At 46.0% G+C, this 22800-nt stretch overlaps 1 protein-coding gene across 1 annotated transcript in view; it reads right to left on the reverse strand.

Moving 5' to 3' along the window:
- Window positions 1-12: 12 nt before the first annotated feature.
- LOC119383191 (zinc finger protein 1 homolog) overlaps window positions 13-22800 on the reverse strand; it is a 92570-nt gene continuing 69782 nt past the window's right edge. Inside the window, exons 2-4 of the mRNA XM_049412865.1 lie at window positions 13858-14160; window positions 5304-6138; window positions 13-2068 (exon numbers count right to left, since the gene is read on the reverse strand). Coding sequence (XP_049268822.1) covers window positions 6113-6138; window positions 13858-14160 — 329 coding nt within the window. The 3' untranslated portion in view covers window positions 13-2068; window positions 5304-6112. The remainder of the gene's footprint in view (window positions 2069-5303; window positions 6139-13857; window positions 14161-22800) is intronic.

The raw sequence follows: 22800 nt of genomic DNA on the forward strand, positions 1-22800 counted from the left end.
TCTGTGCTTGGGTACGGTTGTTTGGTGTGTACGCATGTGGCAGATGGTTTTTTTTATCGGTGCGATGCCGTGAAGGTGTTGTGTGTCACTGTGCAACTCATATGCTATAAAAGACGCTACTGCGAAGTATCAGGAATCTACAGCGTCAGGAAGCGTGGCTGAAGAATATCTCTCGCCAAGGACTGTTGGGGAAAGGAAGCAAGCGGGAGCCAAGCGACAGGTCACTGGTATGTTCATTACATTTTACTGAGAATGACTGTAAAAAGAACACGAAGGTTAGGCTTTTGCTTCCAACTGCGACCCTGACTGTGTTTCACAGATATCCACACTGTATGCAAAAAAAAGAACGCGCAGTACAGAAAACGGCATAAGAATCCAGCTGATGACGCAGTAGCTGGGGCAGGCGACTGGCAGCTCAGCACAACCCCCAAGATTAAATGTTCCTTGCACACTTTGAAAGACGAGATCAAAGTGCTAATTCCACAGTCGGCGTCAGAATCGTGCAGAGAACGTAGTTTTCCTGTAGATCAGGCCTGCCAAACCACATTAGATCTTGCGCATGTCTTATAAGAGTCGAAGAACCCCGTGAACAGATTGAGAAAGAAAGTTGCTCGTCAAGGAGAGCAGTTAAAAAAATTGCAGTCCAATCGAGATGAAATGAAGGAACGCCTCTTAACTTATGAAAACAATTAAGATGTGCAGGCCTTTGTTCATGCATTACAAAAAGCACAAAAGGAGACAAAGCTGCCGTTTTTATCAGCAACCAAGTGGCCATTTTGAGCGAGAAACAGCCTGAGTATGATGAAGATATTTGGTCTTGTTTACGTGAGTCGCGAGAAAGAGTCAAGTGCAGTTCCTCAAGCAGCGAACCGCTTTGGTATGCTTCGTCTTACGAGGACTGTCAATGGCCTGTGTCTACCGGTGGGCTATTTCCTCACAAGGTGCCTCGAGAAAGACAAGCCTTTTTCAATGACACTGGAAGTTATAAATTTTCCACAAGCTCACGTACATTGAAATTTGGCTTCCAATTCATGACTTAATAACGTACACCAAGGCATTTAGCCAGAACTTTTTCATGGGGGAAGGAGGGTGCAAGTGGCGGGTTAACAAGGTGAGTTTCATTGCCACCTGCGGGGGCGAGAGGAATTGTTCGGAGAGACATGCCCATCAGAAACATCGGCAAAAGCTAAATTTAGTAGCGTGTAAAAAAAACAGAGGCAAGAGGAGGAGACGTACACAGGACAAGTGCTTCTTACTTCTACATGTCTTTTATTTTGCCGCTGTTTCTTTAAGTGCGACTAAATTCGGGTCATGCATCTTTACGAACCTGCCGCACTTGTCAGATTGCCGAGGACAGAGGAATAGAGGGAAAGCTAAATTATAGGGGAAAAGGCATCCGGGTTCTTCGGCCAACCTCCTCAGTACCTGCATCCCTCCCTGCTTCATCTTGAAGGAAAGCGTAAATCCACTCAGAATAATTTGTAATAACGAGCACTTCTTTTCATTTCAGGCGAGTCAAGCGGGCAACATTCATGGAGAGCATCGAAGCCCACTCTACAAAAGATTGGCACTCCTAGGGCAAGCTGTTCACACATGTGGTGTAATCGCCACTTGTAATAACGAGTTCAATATTCAACCTGTAATGTCCAACTATAAAACATGTTATTTACGGCCTGATTAGAGTCAGTATCGCACGTACCAACGCGACTGTGGAAGTGTTCCTCTGTGAACAGCTGTACCCAAGCAGGGGCGTCACAACGAGCGCGAGGAGAACTAGGCCTGAGATGCGGTTTCGGTGCCACGCAACAGGCCTCACCTTTTTTTTTATGTATGGGATTCTTATGTAGGATTCAAATATGGATTCAATAAAGATTCTCAGATGCATGACTGGTGACATATTCAATGCTGTAAGACTTCATGTGAACTCTCAGATGACTGCTCAGTGAAGAATACTTGGAGCAGACAGTGCAGCTGAATGGCTTTTCTCCTGTGTGGATGTGCAGGTGAGCTAGGTGGCGACTTCAATCGTCCTGGCAACAGAGTAGGAATGCATCATGCACCTGGTGGGCTGCACGAGAAGTGTGGGAATAGCGGCTGCGTGCACAGTTTATGAAGACTTGTCTCACAAAAGCCCTGCTACGACTAGGTTTTCCTTCAAGAACTGTTCATTGTCATTCTGCATTATCTTCACCCCCATCAGTCTTTCCAGTTCTGCCACAAGAAAGCGAATACCATATACACTCTTGTAAGGGCAGCAGTTTTTTTCCGCGATTTTGATGGGGTGCGGCTTTTCCACGGAACTGTGAAATTTCTGTTCAATTTTCAATCCACCTATGGAAACACCTATTTAATCGTGCCATATATACCAATTGATGAGATATCTGTTGTCTAGCTGCGGACATCCTTGCTAGATGTCTTTATCGGCACAAAGGAACAATGGCGTCGGCGAGAAGAGCGACAAGATCTCCCAGATAGTGCCGCGCGCCCGAAGCTCACAGATAGCGCCACGTGACGAAGCCGCAGGACAGCTACTGCCATCTGGTGGTTCCCGTGAAATGCGCCATACGCGAGACGCGGTGACGCTGCCATTTGCTGGCGAGATTTCTTTTTTTTTTTCAAAGTTTGGACTGCCAAGTTGGAGGAGCGGACCTTACACGAGCGCGGCCCTTAGTCGAGTGTATACAGTATCCCTGTCATCACCCCCATAGTGTTTCATACAATACTTACTAGAGGGAACTCTGGTGCTAGTGTCTATGAGAGCTGTAACGCAAGGCCTTCAGCCAGCATGGGAATGATGGGTAGTACACGGATTTGTGTAACCTTCGTTCTTTCGGCTCCGTTTGGCTCCACGTCGCCTGCATCTGCTTTGTCGCAAATCGAAGTTCAGCAAAACTCAGCAGTTCCACTTTACCACTTTAACCTTTTTAGGCTCACCAGTTCAAATCTGGCCACCAAGTTAACAACCATCCATTCTTCTATCCGAAAGAAAACCAAAACAATACAATAAACAAAGCCACAAGTGCGTTCGAAGCCCACAAGTACGAAGACTAGGCAAATCCGTGTACTACCCATCATTCCCATGGTGGCTGAACGATCGCAGCGCCAGAGTCTGCTCTAATTAATAGACCTTTTTCAAGCAATCCCAGGACCCCCCGCGGGCGCGCGAAGCACTATGGGAAAAGTGTGCACGGCGAACCCGCCGGCTGTTTCGTCGCTCGCTGCTCGTTGGCACCGTGGCAGCACCAAACGAAAAAAACGCGTCACCGCTGGTTGACTATTATTAAATCCTAAATACTACACGTGTCTGAATGCACCCGCATGTATCTCTACGCATGAGATGCGAAAAGAATGATGCAGTCAGTGTAGGTATTACCGAGCGGATGTATACCGGATGTAGCAGTTAAGCGACACTGCGAGTTATCGACATGCAGTCAAAACGTGCTATCGTGAGCAATGGTTGCTGGAACACCGAAATTCGCATTTATTCATTATTACTTGTTCACAAGCCGTTAGGGCATTTAATGCCATATAGCGGCTCGTGATCGGGTTTAACCAAACTGTAGAGAGGTGCTACAGTGTTCAGGTATACAGATGATTATTTGATTTTAAATGACAAGTCACACGCTGTACAAAGAAGTGAGCACATTCTAAACGTGTTTAAAGGAAAAGGGATGGGACTAGAATTCACTTGTGAGATGCCTTGCTCTGATAATTTGGAGTTTCTTGATACATGCTTTTAAGTTTCACTGCGGAGCATGTTTACGGGCAATATATATACATATAGCCCGCGTTCAGTGAAATAGGTGTTTAATTTCGCGTCGGCGCATTCGAATATTGTTAAACGAGGAATTGTGATGTCATGATTACGCACGGCATTGGAAGAAGACTGGCGCACATAAAATGAGCAGTAGTTTCTAGCTGCAAAGAGGCGGGATATCCTGTGTATCGTTGTATTGGTTTGCGAAAATCTGTTCGCATGGCAAAGAAAGATGAACACAGACGTCCTCCATCCGTAACTAATGAAAAAAACTAGAAATATTGCAGTTATTGCACATATGTATAAGAAGTCGCATGACCTGAAGAACATAGGGAAGCAATGTGGGGGTGAAGGTTGTGTTTGCCGCCCCAAATAAGTTTAGTCGCATTAAGGTCGCAGGGGTCTGCGGTGGGCAAAGAAAAATGCGGTCAGAGGTATGACAATTGTTTTGTAAATTGTGTAGGAGTTAACCGCAAATTTCTCTTTCATGTGTCCACACATCGGCCAGACTGGTTGATGTATTAATACGGGCCTCAGTGAGCATCGAAATTCATTGCATGGAGCCGTCTCATCTCGCATCGCTATGTCAGTTATCAAAATGTAATCCCATCTTTGAAAGCACAGTAATTTTGTACCATCAACCTAACCAGACAACGGGAGAAATTTCGGAGGCATATCATGTCACAAATAAAGCCACACTTTGCGTCAGTCAACCTTCTCAGTCGTTAGAAGACAAGGAATTCAACTTTATTAATCGACTGTAAGCACGTGCCTTGGTTGTTTGACTTTTTGTGCCTCTTTATAACATGCGCCACACACTTCGATTTTCGTATATACTTTTTTTCACGCGTGCAATAAAATTGCAGTTGTGTGTGAGCGCTGGTTTGTGCATTTCCTTCTTTGTACTCCTCCTTTCTTTTTCACTCTAAGTATTATTCCAACCTGTAGTTATAGCACCAACAAAAGGTAGTAGGCACTATCGTCCGTTACATATATGGTGCGAGCGACGCAATGAATGTATCTCATTTCCCCGAATGCCGACTACATTTTCTAGCATACTCTTTAAATATCAGAACCTCACACTGTACTCGTCGACAATGTCGATGGACGTTGATTCCAATTGCATCCGCCAATCATAGACCGCTCCTGCACTTCATAGGCAACCGGGTTGTACTTTTTTTTTCGTTTATGCCGTAAGGCGCACTGAAAAAAAAATAAAAGGTGACGCTTCTGAGCCACTCAACTGGTCCAACAGTGGGACAGATGGAAATCGTCGAGAGGCCATCGTAGCTAAACACTGAAGTTTGTGACTGAATTGCGCAGTAACATGTTGCACCTTGCCAAATTCACTGTGTCTAAGAAGTCCTGGCATGGTGCAAGCAGAAAGCTGCAGCGCGAGGCCCGCGCGCTCATCGTGGCGGCTGGTGCGGCGTACAAACATTTCCCATGAGCGCTTGCGCGCGCCTGTTGGTGGCGCTCGTGTGCTTCAAAAAGGTCTAATATAGGAACCTCTATGATCACCCCTAACAGACTATTCGAGGCTGACCTTGAGGCGGCTGTTGCTACGCTGCCACCCCGATGAACGTGTGGCCAGGCTGGAACCTCCAACCCGGCTGCCTGACAGGGGCCTCTCCAGGAGGGAGCAGTCCCTACTACTGCGTCTACGCATCGGCTGCTCCTGGCCTGCGGCATGACGCCATCGGCTAGGCAGAGCTTCGTCACCTGCGTGCAGTGCGTGAGGGGAAGACGAAACAATTGCTCACCTGTTGTGTGTGTGCCCAGCGCTTCAAGCATGAGATGCCTTGCCCGCCGCACTCCGTCACCAGGGTATTCCCGCGGCTACACAGAGGCACCTCCTATTCCCTGCACAGCACCACACCCAGGTTTTCAAGGCGGTTCTTCGCTTCCTTGAGGACAATGGACTGGCCAACCGGCTATAGTAGCCGCCCACCGCGTCCTCGGTCATCGACAGCATTCCTCCTCTCCTTCTCCTAGCTCTTCTCATCTTTATCTCCCTTTCCCCCTTTCCCTTACAGGTGCAGAGCCGTGCTCCCAATCAGGGTTGCAGAAGTTGTGCGTTTTTCTTTCCTCAACCTCTCCTCCTCCTCCTCAACAGTCTCATGGTGGCTGCAAGAGGGCGAACGTTTTGAATCATGACGGCTCTTGGCGGGGGTGAGCGCGTAACACACAAGTTTCAGAATTCTGAACTTTTGGAAACACTAATACTGGGCGCTTGTGCGACCACAGTATTTTATGGTATGTTAGAAGACCTGACCTGACCTTACAAATTAAAAAAAAATACCATGGGGTGTGTTTTGACTGCTGCTTTCCTGGTAGGGGAACACTCATCCTGGTTCACACAGCAGGGGATGAATGAGTTTCTGAAAAAAACCATATTCAGTTCAAAACTAGCACAGTATGCATAATTTTAGACTGAGATAGGTAAATGTCGCTAAGAGAAGCAAGCCACACGACACAAAGTGCTCTAGAATGCCTGGAAGCTATAGTTTTGCTATTTCTGAAATATGGCCAGGTTGTGTATCTGCTAACGTAAAACTTCTTAAGCCATATGAAAGCATGCAATATGATGCATCTGTTAGATGAAAAAAACAAACAAAAAAGGGCCTTAACTAGCTGTCTTCATCAAGGACCTGTCTTCCTCAAGGCTGCCACTTAAAGTTGCAGCCTTGAAGAAGACGGGTCAGCTTGTCGAAACGTCGGCTCCAGCGATACCTCGTGTTCACAAAGTATACATGAGGAAGTTTTAGAATAGTCGCAACAAGTTTTGGGGGCACTAACGTGTGCTGCACGTGCTAGTCATGGGCCATACATGACACAAGACTTTAAGAATGGCGTTTTGTGCTCACTGCTCAATATAATGACACAATGCAACATGTACTGGGGCTCACTGCTCAATCAAAGAGATAGTGTGCCCAACAGAAACAACCAAATGTGGTTTGCATCTTGCACATGGGCAGTGGCTTTCAAAAATATTTCTTTGGGGCCCAAATTCTAAAACTCTCTGTTAAAAAAGCACAGTTATTTATTAGAAGAAACATACAAACTGTAACACAAAGGCAACCAATACATTATAGTAACAAGGGCCATGGGAACAGACATTCAAAGGTGATTGGTTCAAGAGGTTTCTGGAATGTTATTTCAAACATGGCACATTTGCTTAATTACATTGCTGGGCTCAACATACCAGGTTTGATGCCTTAAAAGTCTTATGCAAGTGCAGAAAACTTAACATAAACTTTGTATTTGCTTTCCTGATACAAGGGAGTGAAGTTACAAGGAACCAGTAAACAACACCAAGGGCAAATATTTGTGATGATGAGATAGTGGCACACATATTTGTTGCGAACATGCTGCTGCAAGAATTGTGCGAATAAGTGGGGTAATAACAAAGTTACAGTGGATAAAACAACCATTTCGGCTGGTTTCGTTGTCTCACTGTCTCTCCACCCTTCTACACCACACAGAGGGATAGGTGGAGCCCACTGTCGTGACTATGACCACATCGGCAACATAACAGAATGTCAATGACGACGTCATCGTCTTGCAGCCAATGACTGAGCAAGGCTGCCTCCATGTGTTGATTATGTCAGTTTCTCTATTATATCTTTTGTTTGCATTTAATATGCATCAGCTGCTAGTTCAGCAATGTCACATAACAGCAATGTCACATAAAGCATGACAATGCTTCCTTTTATGTATTACATAACGCATTAATTCCATATACATTGTATGTTTGTTACAAGTCAATATCAGTCAAAAATATATTTGTTGTCAGATTCATGTTTACTATATTGAGGTTAAATTGAGATGCAGGCCTTAAAACTTATTTTTTAATTGAACCAAACAAAATTAAGGACTCTTAACTTTGCCTTTCTACCTCATTTTCGAATATGTAATTGGTTTTGTGTAGCGGCAATTTCACATAACCCGTCTCTTCCCATGTGTTTGACGTCGTAGAGAACTTGGTCCACTCAATTGTGGAATGCCGCTGCTGCCAAATGCTACGACTGTTTGCATGGAGATCAGCCTCCCTGTAGGACTAATTAATTAGCCTTTTGACCTCTTCCTAGGGTTAACCGGTATTCTTACACATTAAATAAACCTCACATGAGTGAAGTGAATATTATCTTATCACAGCTGGAAGGACCACTGCCTTTCCAGAATAAAATAGTTCGAGGATGCTTAAGCTTCGCCTTTAAGAGTGGATTGCAATAGCCTTATCAGGCCTATGTCTCACAAACATATAAACTCCTGAAACAATTGTGCTACCACCAGAGCCATGGCTGAAAGCACAGGGTACTGAACCAGGTGGCGGACAGCAGCAGTGAATCACACATGCCATTGGTTGTATCTGCAACCCAGGCTGGTCTCGCTTCCATTTGAAGCCTGAACCTTTATTCTTTGCCCCCACTGGTATTTGTCGCTTACAAACAACGCAATCCACAGCGAGGTTTACCGCGACACAACTTCCTTTACACTATCACATTCATAAATAGCCAACCAACATTCCTAGGGCCTCTCTATTGTAGCAATTAATGTTCTTAAATAGTTGAAAACTGCACACTAATATCTTTTTCCATGTTTTACAATACTGAACTTTCGTCAAAGATATGACAATCATACAAAAAGGTCTGCTTGCTATAACAGAAAAATTTCAAGTAAATCTAACTGCAATGCAACGGGTAAGGCGGACGCCATAAAAACAATTTCTTTGTTCTCTCGCAGTATTTAGACAAGAGTGCCTCAGCCAACACTTTTCTTTCAGTGTAAAAATGAGTCTCCTTTGTTGCAATGTTCCTTTTCTCCAGCAACAAATGGTTGTTTCAATCTGGTATGCACATGCATTTCTCGTTTGGTTCCAATACAGGTTAGCCGTTGGTTCAGCAACGTGTTCAGCAACACTATTTCAAAAATCTATGTTGATCTAATAGTTGGCTCTAAGCACAAAATGTGTTGTGCAGATTTGGAGGCACCCTCCTGCCTTTAGAGATTCAAAATATTTAGATAACAATGAAGGTTTCTCATTTTTCTTCAACTTAATGCCTCGTCAGGAGTACGCTTACCTTGAAGTTACCATGGCACAACAGTTCATTGCCTTCACCAAGAGAACCTCAAGGTCAAAGTAAGGGGTATTTAACACACCGGGATTGTCTTTTAGATTTTTGTACCATCACAGCTCAGTTCTGCCTGCCTGAGCTGTGACAGGTGGGTCCAACCCACGCATGCTCGGGTCCGTGGTGTCGCAACACACCAAATGCCTGCAGATTTTCAAGCACCCCTGCGGATGAAGTACTATCACATTTCCATGCCAAAGCTCTTTAGTCATGACCTGTCCACAATGGTTTCAATATGTCATGATAGTGATAGAGTAAAATATAAAAGCTCACAAAAAAAGAGGCTGTAATTGATAACGAACATGGGGTATTGCCTGCTAGAAATGGATGCTCTGTGCTTTAGACAAGGTCAGAAAAAAGGTAATAAAAAAACAAAAAGACCTTGCAATGTATCTTTTATTGGCATTTGTGCTGCAATGCATGGACGGTTACACAGGGAAGTCACAATTCTACCATGAAGGGCAAAGAGATACCAACAGTGACGAGGTTACTGATGCGGACAACACAAGGCAAGAATAATTTTTTTCTATCTGCGGAGTTTAACAATATGCAAAAACCATTTCAGTAAAGTTGTGTTGATTCCCATCAACTAACCGCCATGACACTTTAGCAAGATGATTATAACTTCATCGGTATAAAGAAAAAGATAACACAACAGTAGGGTGTGTCCAGATAAGATCGAACACGAGGTCCCGGTCACCATTCCCGATTTTGATGAAATTTGCTGTAGGTCTAGTCATTACACCCAGAACAACGGTTTCGAAGTTAGTTTTGCGAAAAAAAATTTTGTTCGCCTGAAAAAAAATATATAAATCTTCGCCCCAAAAAACATTTTTCCGCCAATTTCGCGATTTCTGAATTTTGAGCGTGCCTAGGGAAAAAACGGTGCGCTTCTCGGTCACAATATTTATTCCCCTCAAAGAACAACTAAAATAAAATCTTATGAGTCTATTATTTTCCTTGCTTGTCAAAGCTTTTTTTGAAGAAAAAAATCACAAACTTGGCAAATCGCACAAAATACCTGTATTTGAGGAACTTATTGCTACAAACAAGTTAAAGTGAGGATAACAAAAATCATTACATGTTAAATTTTGGTACTTTCGGTCTCTTTTAAAATAATTTTCGTGGTTTTATCATGCTCCATTTTACTCGATAATTGGGCTGAAACGTGGGTGATTTACCAAAAACGCCGAACTTTGAAAGCAGTTTTCTCAAAAAGGCCATTTTTATTTTTTTTTATATCCCTGGGATTGAAGTCAAGGACGTCATGTTTCATTCTGCATGAAAAAACGTTGCATTATTTTAGTTGCTAACAAGTTACAATGTGTCAAATATGACCAAATCAGCCTAGCGGCCGCATCGTTCGTTATGTGCTGAAACTCGGATATAAGTTGTTCATAATACTTGTACGTGGCATAATCACAAATCAGTAGCTCCACACCAACAAATGCGCAGCCAGGTGTCATGGTTCAGCACGCGTTGTCTTGCGATCAGCCGCTTGACAAACCGCTCGATGCTGCGGGCGCTCACATTACATGAGTGCCGCTTCGACTGCGGATGAGCTCCGCTTGCGCGCCAAACTACGCTCAGATGACAAAAGAGAGAAGGAATGCATTGCTGTGAAAGTTAAAGGCTGGTAAGTGCCAACAAAAGCCATATTATACAACGAAAGCTCTGCCGGCAATTTGCAGTGAGCGCCTCCAGTAGTGCGCTCATGTGTTGCTTTCTCTCTTCTGATGGCCTAAAGATAATTAGGTTCACTCTATCAGCAATATATGACACAAGAGCAAGCCATTGACATCTAAAGAAATGTCTCATACTGTGCTTCCGATGGCCGAACAACTCTAATTGCAGTTGTTCTATATCTCGTGCCAGAACACTTGTGTCAGCCGGTTGTGAAAAGGAGTGCAAGTCCTTTGCTTCATTAAAGCACCGCTTGTACAATACTGTATTGTTGTGCGTCCACAGATATTTTCAACGCAAGCTGAGTGTGTTTCACGATATTTTGCGGCTGCGGGCATAACAGGAGGGGAAAAAATACATGCATGCTGTATTGAAGGCGCGCACCGCGAAATTGCCGGCAGAGTTTTCGTTGCATATTATGACATTTGTTGGCACTTAACAGTCTTTATATTTCACAGTGATGCATTCCTTCTCTTGTTCGTCCTCTGAGCGTAGTTTGGCGTGCAAACGGAGCTCATCCGCAGTCGAAGCGGCACTCATGTAATGTGAGCGCCCGCAGCGTCGAGCGGCCACTACCGATGGTTTGTCAAGCGGCTGATTGCAAGACAAAGCGTGCTGAACCATGACACCTGGCTGTGAATTTGTTGGTGTGGAGCTACTGATTTGTGATTATGTCACGTATACAAGTATTTTGAACAACTTATATTCGAGTTTCAGCATATAACGAACGACACGGCCGCTTGGCTGACTTGGTCACATTTGATGCATTATAGCTTGTTAGCAACCAAAATAATGCAATGTATTTTTATGCAGAATGATAGATGACGTCCTTTACTTCAATCACAGGGATTTAAAAAAAAATTAAATGTGGCCTTTTTGAGAAAACTGTTTTCAAAGTTCAGCGTTTTTGGTAAATCACTCACGTTTCAGCCCAATTATCGAGTAAAATGGAGCGCGATAAAACCACGAAAATTATTTTAAAAGAGAGCGAAAGTACCAAAGTTAATATGTAATGATCTTTGTTATCATCACTTTAACTTGTTTGCAGCAATAAATTCCTCAAATACAGGTATTTTGTGCGATTTGCCAGGTTTGTGATTTTTTTCTTCAAAAATACTTTGACAAGCAAGGAAAATAATAGACTCATAAGATATTATTTTACTTGTTCTTTGAGGGGAATAAATATTGTGACCGAGAAGCGCACCGTTTTTTCCCTAGGCGCGCTCAAAATTCAGAAATCGCGAAAGTGGCGGAAAATTCTTTTTTTTGCTCGGCCAAAATTTGTATATGTTTTTCAGGCAAACCAATTTTTTATTTGCAAAACTAACTTCGAAACCGTTGTTCTGCGTGTAATGTCTAGACCAACAGCAAATTTCATCAAAATCGGGAATGGTGACCGGGACCTTGTGTTCGATCTTATCTGGACACACCCAGTAGTGTTTTACGGATATGATGTGAAGGACAGTCTAACAATGCTTCCGAACCCTTTCTAACAACATTTTAATCCTTCGTGACAGAAAGCAAGCTGCCATTGCATCTAATTGTTGCACCTACACCTGGTGAAGCGAGAATGAGCTGGTGATTGGTTTTACAAAACTATAATGGTAAGAATGAATATGACTGATGGATATAGCAAAATTTTCCTTTAGTCTCTTGTGGCAAAAGAAATCCAAACAACCCATTAGTGTCAGCGGGGGCCTGCATTAAAACAAAAATCTGCAAATACTGTGTTTGTTCACTGTGACCTCCATGAAAAACTCTGAGGGTACAAACCGCAATTGTCTTTGTGGACCTTGATGGGTGATTTTGTGTTAAATGGACTATCGTACGATACAAGTGACCAGTTACTTTCAAGCACTCGACCAGTTACATTCAAGCAAAAATAGAGTGATTGGAATACAAGTACCCAGGCTTTTCGGAGCACCGTTCTTTACCTCGGAACCCCATTTGGGAGTTGCAGGCTTTATGTGCACCTAAACGCACGTACATGGGTGTTGTTTTTCACCCCCATCAGGATGCTGATGCTGTGGCCGGGAACTGAACTTGCTCCCCTGAGTTAAGCAACACAACACAACTATAAGGGCTGTTCACTAAGGTTGCAGTGCATCTAAAGACATAGCTCAAACACTACGAGGGATTCTACCTCAGCACAGAAGCTAGACTTGCCAACCACTCAATGCATTAACAACACAGAAGTACAGTGTGCAATCAGTTTTGCTGGCACAGAAGTAAACGGATTGAGCTAGCGTAGAAGTAAACGGATTCAGGAGAGTCCACACAGGCAGGAGTGTACTTGGAAATACATACATGCCATAGTAAGAGGACAAATATTAAGAATTTAACTTAGATAGTCACAGCCACACACACAGCCATGTTTGAAGGAATACTATATCCACAAGATCACAGTAAGGCAACCAAATCTCTTATAAAACATGTCTCCCCAACTGTTAGATAATGAATGAACATCCTTTGATCTAACATGTCAACTCAAAATATAAGAGCACGTGCCATCAGTTCCAGGCGCACCAGAATCATATGCAGCATACTGCATGAAGAACTGAAATACCAACGCAATGACAATTCACACATGCCATGCTGGGAACTTACGCAGTGTTATGTTTTAGTGTGACTTTTCAAGTGAGTGCACTGCAAAAAAAAATTCTGAGCAGACAGTGTAGCTGCACGGTCATTCACCTGCGTGTGTTTTCATATGTCTTTGCAAGTGAGAGTTCTTCATAAAAGACTTGGAGCACACAGTGCAGCTGTACGGTCTTTCGCCCGTGTGTGTTTTCATGTGAGCTCGCAAGTCACTGCTCTTCACAAAAGACTTGGAGCACACAGTGCAGCTGCACGGTCTCTCGCCTGTGTGTGTTCGCATGTGAACTTTCAAGTGAGTGCTCCGCACAAAAGACTTTGAGCAGACAGTGCAACTGTACGGTCGTTCGCCTGTGTGGATACGTAGGTGATCTGATAGTGAGGTTTGATACGAAAAGCTTTGCGGGCAGAAATGACACTTAAACGGTCGTTCGCCTGTGTGGACACGTTGGTGCTCCGTTAGGTTGGATTGTTGCGAAAAGCTCCGCGGGCAGAAGGAGCACTGAAATGGTCGTTCACCAGTGTGAGTGCGCAGGTGTATCCTTAGAGAGTCACCCCACTGAAAGCTTTCAGGGCAGAAATGACACTTATACGGTCGCTCGCCTGTGTGGAGACGTTTGTGACGTGATAGCTCGGATGAGCGTGAAAAGCTTTGCGGGCAGAAGGAGCACTGAAATGGACGTTCACCAGTGTGAGTGCGCAGGTGGTCCCTAAGCTTGCACCTTGCCGAGAAGCTCTTGTCACATGAAGGGCACTGATGTGGCCGCTCGCCGGTGTGGGTGCGCAGGTGTTGGTTGAGGTTGCCCTTCTGTTGGAAACTTTGAGGGCACAGGTGGCACTCAAACAGCCGCTTGACTATGTGGACCTTGTGATGAACTTCCACATCAGATGGTCTTTCAGTTTTACAGACACCAATGGAAGAGCAATGGGACTGTCGCTGCTGTGACTTGCCATCCTCTAGAGTTGCTGGACAGCTGGAATGCCTCTCTTCTGCATAGAAAAAAAGAAGGCAGGCCACTGAACATCACTACTTTTGATTCAAAAGAAAAATGCAGTTGAGAAATGTCAAAGAAAACTATAGGAATAGATGTGGTGCTAAAGATGATCACTATTTCTTTTTTTCAACAAATGTGGAGGGTTGCTCCGGGCTCTTCAAACTTTTTGCTTGCTCTAGATTTTTTTATGTGATTACACAATGCTTGGACGTGTGCTACCTGCCCACATAGGGGTAAAATACTGTCTATGCAAGAACCGTTCAAAGTTGCATGCCTAACATGCCACTCTAGAAAAGTGTGATAGCCAAACTTGCACGGAGATTTAATATTCGTGACACTGCCATGCAGAAAAATGGGAAAAGGCAGGGTTCTGTTTGGTGTCGCAGAAGTCCGTGGTATGCCCGTGTCACTGTGGCGCACGTAACCCACGAGCCGCTTCGCCCTTCTCAGTATTTTGCCAGCGTCCGTGGTGTGCCCGTGTCTTTGGGGCGCACGTAACCCACGAGCCGCTTCGCCCTCCTCAGTATTTTGCCAGCGTCCGTGGTGTGCCCGTGTCACTGGGGCGCGACCCACGAGCCACTTCGCGCTTCTCAATCTGGCAACAGACTTCTGCGACATCAAACAGAACCCTGCCACCTGCTTTTCAGCATCACTTAAGAAGAAGCCAACGTTCCTATCCTCATCGCAAGTTACCTGTTGTGAGCATGTCCATGGTCTTGTTCAATTTGTTCACTACTCAACTTACCCTGCATACAAGGAATGATACCACAGAAATGATACTATATGCAAAGGTGCCGAATGGGAGGTAAGGCACCACCTTTGAAAACACACTTTTTTTTCAAAAAACACATTTTTTAATTTTTAAATTCTAAGAATATCTACACATTAAAAAATATTTTGCCGAAAGAATTGTTTTTATCTTATTTAGTTCCGAAATTATAGCCAAATTTCGAACATGTGATGAACGGTTGCGAAACCGAAACTAATGTTGTATGGTAAGAGAAACTAAGTCAGCGATAATTTTTCTGTTAAATTTTGGTTTGATAAGTATAAACTTATTTAAAGACAACTTGTAAATCTTCATTTTTTCAAACGCTGCTTTAAATATCCGTAAGGGGGACGCGTGAAGCTTCGAAGTTCGAGCAATACCCGGAAACACTGCCGCTCCGGCGTCCCAAAGAATTACGTCATGATTACGTCACCGACACCATCTTGAATAATTTGCTAGTTCGGCGGCCTTTTGAAAGGGGCCCTAACTGAAGGCGAAATTGGCGCTAGGGTCGATGGATATTCAAAATTAAAGCAGCCCGCCCGTGCCGACAAAGCCGTGCGCCCCGCGCCGGCCGCGGAGGCCGCGCGCGCGCCGCGACGCTAGTTTTGAATTCCTCGAAAGTTCCGTTGTAGCACGAAGCGAGTGTTGAGAGCGGGCGCCAGGCTGGCCGTGCAGGCAGGCTATGCTTGGCGAACACCTGCAAGTCTCCCGTTGTGGTTGGCGGGTAATTGTTCGCTCTCGACACTTATCGAAGTGGTCGTTACGTCAGCCGTGCTCCGTCGCCGCCATACAGGAGCCCGTACTAGTCGCTGGCCTTGACATGAAGTTTCGTGATGTTCCGTTATATGAAGCGAGCTTTGGCCGGCGTGTGGAGTTTTTGTGGTGTTTGTGTGTTGTGCGCTCTTGCGCCGTGGTGGTTAACGGCACGCACCATTCGTACATCATGCAACGGTGCACGGATACTTCAAGACCGGCCGAGTTCCGCAAGATTCTTCGAGGTTCCGAAAAACTAAAGGTGAGCATGCGGCTTGCGTTCGCAGCCACACATATACGAGTTGCAGTTGGACAACACAGTTATTGTTTTTTTTTTAATATGCCTGTGCTGGCCTCGCGGTGACTTTTCCAACGGAATCAAAAAAGTCGCGTAGCTAGCCAGCCAGATAACGGGTCGAATACAATTAACTTCTTTAAACCAAAACTTTTAATTAGGTCACTGGGTTATACAAAGAAATGGCAAAGTTTAGTTGAGAAAAGCACTCGACACCGTAAAAAGCGGTGCGAATTCTTGGGCTGAATAAGGCAGACTGAGGCGTGAAGTCCGGGCCTTCTTCGCGCCCTGGCACAAGAAGGAGGAGGAGGAGCGGTTCGTGGCTTCGCGCGCGGCGTCGCCTCGCACGTGGCGAGGGGTCAGCCCACAGTTCCCGGAACCATTAGTGACACCGAAGGCACCCCGCTGTTCGAGAACGACGTCGCACACAGCACTAAACACACACTCACACACACAGACGCGCACACACACAAAGCCCCGCACTGTTCAGTGGGGCAAGGCAGGCAGCGCTTCAATACACTGCGTGCTCTGCGCGCAGAACACTCCCCGTCTGGTGTCAGCTCCCGTTGTACACCACTGTCACTGTATATCATGGCGACACAAGAAGCACAACCTCCGTGATGGGTCTGCAAAACGTCTTCACAGCTCCATTTCTAACTGCCTTGACCTCTATTCTTCGCACTCTTCCATCCGTGCTAGGAAAACTTTGTGTCACGACTCCCAAAGGCCAGTCGCTGCGGGCGGCCTGGCTATCTTTTAACAAGATGACATCGCCTTTCTTTAGGTTAGGCTTTGCTTGTTGCCACTTGCGCCGTTGCTGCAAAGTTGAGAGGAAGGCGGTGCGCCAGCGCTTCCAAAAACCATTAGCGAGGCCCTGCACTTGTTGCCAGCGCCGCTTGTATAGGTTGCCTGTGTCCAGTTTTCCAGGAGCTGGCGCGTTGTTCCCCTGTTTTTGTGTCAGGAGAGTTGCTGGAGTGAGAAGGTAGGGATCTTCGGGGTCATATGATACGGGGGCTAAGGGCCTGGCATTGATGATGGCGGACACTTCTGCCATGAAGGTCGCAAGCATGTCGTGCGTGAGATGATGGTGCCGGTTCTGAATGAGCATAGAGTCAAGGATGCGGCGTGTGATTCCAATCATCCGCTCCCACGCTCCGCCCATATGAGAAGCATGTGGTGGGTTGAATGCCCACGTGCAGCCGTTTTCGCTAAGGAAGTTGCCAACGTCTGAACTATCGAGGCTCTTGGCGTTGATTCCTAGTTCCCTGCACGCTCCGACGAAGTTTGTTCCGCAGTCAGAACGTATCAGCTTGACAGGTCCTCGTATTGCCAAGAACCTACGAAGGGCATTGATGAAGGCTGTCGTGTCGAGTGATTCGATAACTTCAATGTGCACGGCGCGAATGCTGAGGCAAGTAAATATAACTGCCCAGCGCTTGCTGTTGGCTATTCCACCTCTTGTTCGGCGGCAGCGATGGTCCACGGACCAAATACGTCAATGCCAACGTTTGTGAAGGGAGGATCCTCGCTGAGCCGGTCTTTTGGAAGGTCGGCCATTTTCTGCTCTTGGAAGCGTCCCCTGAGCTTCTTGCATAAAACGCAACCCGACAGCACTCAACGGATGCACCTCTTGCAGGGTGCGCACAGGTCCTTGAAACCCTTGAATACCCTTGAAAATCGAAAGTGTGTTTTCAAGGCCCTTAAAAACCTTGAATTTCGGACCAGTCCTTGAAAAACCTTGAATTTGTTGAATGCTAAATTTGAATTGTATTTGTCATCATGAAAATGGTTTTCGTTGCTCAACTTTTGTCTTTTGTTTGAGTTCTAAAATGCGGCAGGAAACCGTACCAATTTTTATACCTATTTAGCCGAATCTCGTTTGGCCGCTGGCAACATTGGACTTGGTGCGAGTTTCGGAGGCAGCGTTCAATGTAGACTTCGTGTCAGTGGCTTAAAACGTCACTACCGGCGCTAGCGGAAGTAGTAACGGCTGCGAGCGCAGTCGCCCCATCGCTATCGCATGTCCATTGTCTCCGTCCAACTAGTCCAACGCGGCGTCCGCGTTTGTGCGCGGGCTTTAACCTAGTCGTGTCCTTGTGCTACCAGCGCTTTTTGGAATGAGCGTGCCTTCTACGTGTTTGTACAAGGGGTGCAAGTGATGTGTTGATATGTTAAACAATGCCTGGAAAAAGCAAATTTCAGACTACGTGGCTCCACCATGACGACTACAAGCACTGGATTGCACCTGACACGACGAATCCGCATCGGGCTAAGTGCAAGCTTTGCTGCAAAACTTTTGATGTGACTGCCATGGGTGAATCCGCTTTAAAAAGTCACATGAAAAGTGCCAAGCATATTGGCGCAATCAAGATGGGGCAAGGGAGTGCGTTGAAAAGCTACCTGACGCCTGTTCCGACAGAGCAGTCCACTACAGCGTCTCCGTTGCAGTCGCCAAGCTTAAATGATGCTTCTAAAACGCACGAGCTTGTCACTGACGCAGAAATTCTTTGGACTTTGAAAGTCGTCACATCCCACTTCTCGTACCGGTCGTCATCCCAAGCAGGGGAGTTATTTCGACGCATGTTTCCGGACAGTGAAGTGGCGAAGGCGTTTTCTTGTGGTGAAAAGAAATGCGCATATGTGACATGTCATGGACTCAGGCCTTTCTTTCTTTCGGCCTTGCAGCGAGAGATAGAACAGTGTGAATTCTTCGTCGTACTTTTTGATGAGTCGGCAAATGACTGTCTGCACAGTAAGCAAATGGATGTGCACGTGAGGTGTTGGGACTCCGCCCAGAAGGTGACGACAAGATATTATACCTCCGTTTTTCTGGGACATTCTACAGCGAATGACATTCAGGAAAAGTTGCTAAGCGCGCTTGAGCCATTGCCCCTGGCAAAGATTCTTCAGATATCCATGGACGGTCCCAATGTCAATCTGAAGTTCTTTAAGGGCCTCCAAGAGCACTTGCAAGAACATTACCAAGTTCAGTGTGTGGACTTAGGCACTTGTGGACTTCACACAGTGCACAACGCGTATAGAGCAGGAGTTTCAGCTACTAAATGGGGACTTGATTGCCTGCTGTCTAGTCTAAGCACACTTTTTGAAGATGCCCCAGCACGGAGAGAAGACTTTTCGTCAGTTACAGGCCAGTGCACTTTTCCTCTCAAGTTTGTTGCCCACAGGTGGTTGGAGAATGTCCCTGTCATTGAGAGAGCATTGGTGGTGTGGTCTGACATCAAAAAGTACATTGAGGCTGCTAGAAAGAAAGAAGTTAATCTGCCGAAGTGTGCTTCATTCAACAACTTGTTTGAGTTCAGCTGTGATGCTTTGCTGCCAGCAAAGTTGAATTTTGCGTTGTGTGTGGCAATGGCACTCAAGCCTTTTCTGGTAGAGTACCAAACAGACAAGCCAATGGCTTTTTTTCTTGCAAAGGATTTAGAAACTGTTCTCAGGAAGCTGCTGATGAAGTTTTTGAAATGTTCGATCCTCTCTGCCAAAGGAATCGTTGGCCTGCTGAAGGTCGATGTTGATAATGTTGAGAATCATATTCCACTTGAAAAGGTGGATATAGGCTACAAAGCCGAGCAAATTATCAAGAATTCTCGGGTAAGCTCAAGGGATGTGTTTCAGTTCCGGATGGAATGTAAACAGTTTTTGATCAGTGCCACAAAAAAAGTCCTAGAGCGAAGCCCCTTGAAGTTTGTATTTGTTAGGGGCCTTTCTTCACTGGACCCGCGACAGATGTGTTCAAAGCCCGACGAATGCCTTACAGGTTTTAGAAAAGTGTTGGATACCCTCATCGCTGCGGGTAGAATAGCTGAACACTTTCGAGACACTGTGCTGGCCGAGTACACGGAGCTTCTGCACGAGCAGAAACATAAGCTTAGACAATATGACAAGAGTGTTGATAGGCTGGATGAGTTCTACCCTGACCTCTTGAAATTTAGTTCCAGCTACTCTGAGTTATGGACCATCGTAAAACTTTTGCTTGTCCTCAGTCACGGCCAGGCCACAGTTGAACGTGGATTCAGTGTGAACCGACAGGTGTGCGTGGAGAATCTCAAGGACCTTTCCTATGTTTCACAGCGGGTTGTGTGTGATGCGGTTGAGAAGGCAGGTGGTGTTCTGCAGGTTCCAATCACCAGGGAACTGAGGATGGCAGTGTCAGCTGCTAGACACAAGTATGGAGCATACTTAGAAGCCGAGAAGAAGCAAAACCTTGAAGCTTCAAAGCAGAGGAAAAAACAATGCATAGAGGAAGAGCTCGATGGAATGAAAAGAAAGAAAAAAAGGCTAGAATTGACAATTGATGACCTCATGGCTTCTGCAGATGCCTATGCGGAAAAAGCAGAGGCAGCAAACGATGTGGCACACATTGTCAAGTCAAATAGCTTGAGGAAGACGGCAAAGGAGAAGACTGGTGAGCTACACTCGCTCAACGTCCAAATTCAGCAAAAGCTTCTGGAGCTCGCCTGAAGTGGGCAGCCGCTAGGTGCTTTGTGCATTTGAAGCAATTTGCATTGTGATATTTGATGAAGCTATCTTTATTTATTTCTATTGCGTGCAATACAAGCAGAATTGCATTGTGATATGTATAAGTGGGCAGCTATAAGGAGCTGCTTCCTGAAGATTTTTGTGCATTTGAAGCAATTTATGTTGTGATATTTGGTAAACATATCTTTATTTTTTATTGTGTGCAATACAAGCAGATTTGTATTGTGACATGTATTTTTCTTTGTGCAATAAATGTCAGACCTTTTGAGAGCACTCTTTCAAGATCTTCGACATGGGAAAAAAAATTACCTCTCGAAGAGGGCCTTGAAAATCCTCCTATAGGGCCTTGAAAGTCCTTGAATATCCTTGAATTTTCTCCTTTGAAACCTGTACGAACCCTGTCTTGCCTCCGATTAGCCAGCAACCAGCCGACCGAATGGCGCCCTCAGTAAAGTGTCTGCCTTGGTGTTGCACACGCTCATGGTAGTGACGCACAAGGAGTGTCGCAACATGGTGCCGGCCCGGGATTATCAGGGGATTTCTTTCGTCGTCCGGAAAGTCGCCTTTGTTCAAGCGGCCGCCGACGCGAAGCAAACCACGTGCGTCGAGAAACGGATCGAGTTTTCGGAGTGGGCTATTTCTAGGAAGTGACTTTTGCTCACGAATGCAGTGTATCTCCTCGGAGAAAGCATCCTGCTGCACTGCCCGAATTGCGACAGTCTTGGCCCTCAGTAGCAGCTGCACAGCATCTGCCTCTGGCTGGGGCTCTTTTCCCCGCTGCCGTACTACGTGGATCAGACTGGCGACAGCGCGTTGTAGTGATTGCCAGCTTGAAAACCTACTGAAGCGGTTGGATCCGAGTCGTTCGTTTACGTTCACCTTGGTAACAAACGTGCTGGCCTCGGGCCTCAGTTCTTTGTCATGGTCAGGATCCACGAGGACGAAATCCTGTGTTGCGGGATCTGTCTCATGCCGCGAAAGGAAGTCTGGTGCCGTGAACCAGTTTGTGCCCTTGAGCCGCGTCGCTGGCACCATTCTCGTGGCGTGGTCTGCCGGATTTTCGTCCGTGCGGACGTACTTCCACTGCTCCGGTAGCGTGCTCTTGCGAATGCGCTGGACTCTGTTGGCTACGTACACGTGGAACCGCCTGGTCTCGTTGAAAATATATCCCAAAACTACCTTGCTGTCTGTGTAGAATACCACCGAATCCGGCCGAAAGTCTAACTCTCGTAGGATGAAATCAGTCATTTCAACCGCAAGCACCGCTGCACACAACTCAAGCCTTGGTATGGTGTGTTCTGGCTGAGGGGTCAGTTTGGCCTTTCCCATAACAAATCCAATGTGTTTGCCCCCGTCTACGTCGATCACACGCAGATATGCCACTGCTGCTATGGCTTTCGTGGACGCGTCCGAGAAGACGTGAAGTTCTTTGCATCGAGCCTCGCGTAGCGACATTGGGGCATACGATCGTGCGATTCGGAGATCGTGTAATGCTTGAAGCGAGGTTTTCCACTCGTCCCACTGTCGTCGCTTGTCCTCCGAGAGAGGAGTGTCCCAGTCGTAGCCTTCTGCCGTCAGCTTGCGAAGCAGATGTTTTCCTTGCACCGTGACTGGAGCTACAAAACCCAGCGGGTCGTATAGGCTATTGACCGTCGATAATACACCTCTCCGAGTATATGGCTTGTCCTGAAGTGGGGCCCGGAAAACGAAGCTGTCGTCGCGTACGTCCCAAAGCAAGCCAAGGCTTCTCTGTGTGGGCAATGGGTCAGCGCTGAAGTCGAGGTTTTGCAAACCTTTCGCGTGGTCCTCGGATGGGAACGCAAGCAAAACGTTTTGCCTGTTTGAGGCTATTTTGTGCAGCCGAATGTTAGCAGATGCAAGCATTTGTTGCGTCGTCTTTAACAGGCCAATGGCATCCTCTTCGGTTGGAAACGACTTCAGGGCATCGTCCACGTAGAAGTCTCTTTCGACAAACTTCTTTGCGTCCTCTCCGAACTGCTGAACAGCCTCTCGAGCTGTTCGTCGAAGCCCGTAGGTAGCTACGGCGGGCGATGGGCTGTTGCCGAAAACATGCACTTTCATTCGGCACTCAATTATCTCTCTGTTCAAGTCGTTGTCTCTGAACCAGAGAAACCTCAGGAAGTCTCGATGGTCCTCTCGAACCGTGAAACTGTAAAACATTTGTTGGACATCTGCCATTACTCCCACCGGTTCTTCCCGGAAGCGCACCAAGATTCCGACAAGATTGTTTGTCATGTCAGGACCAGTCAGTAGGGCGCTGTTGAGGGAGACCCCTTCGTGCTGAGCGCTTGAATCAA

This window comes from Rhipicephalus sanguineus, chromosome 2 (genome assembly GCF_013339695.2).
Source record: "Rhipicephalus sanguineus isolate Rsan-2018 chromosome 2, BIME_Rsan_1.4, whole genome shotgun sequence".
In the NCBI taxonomy this organism is placed as follows: domain Eukaryota; kingdom Metazoa; phylum Arthropoda; class Arachnida; order Ixodida; family Ixodidae; genus Rhipicephalus; species Rhipicephalus sanguineus.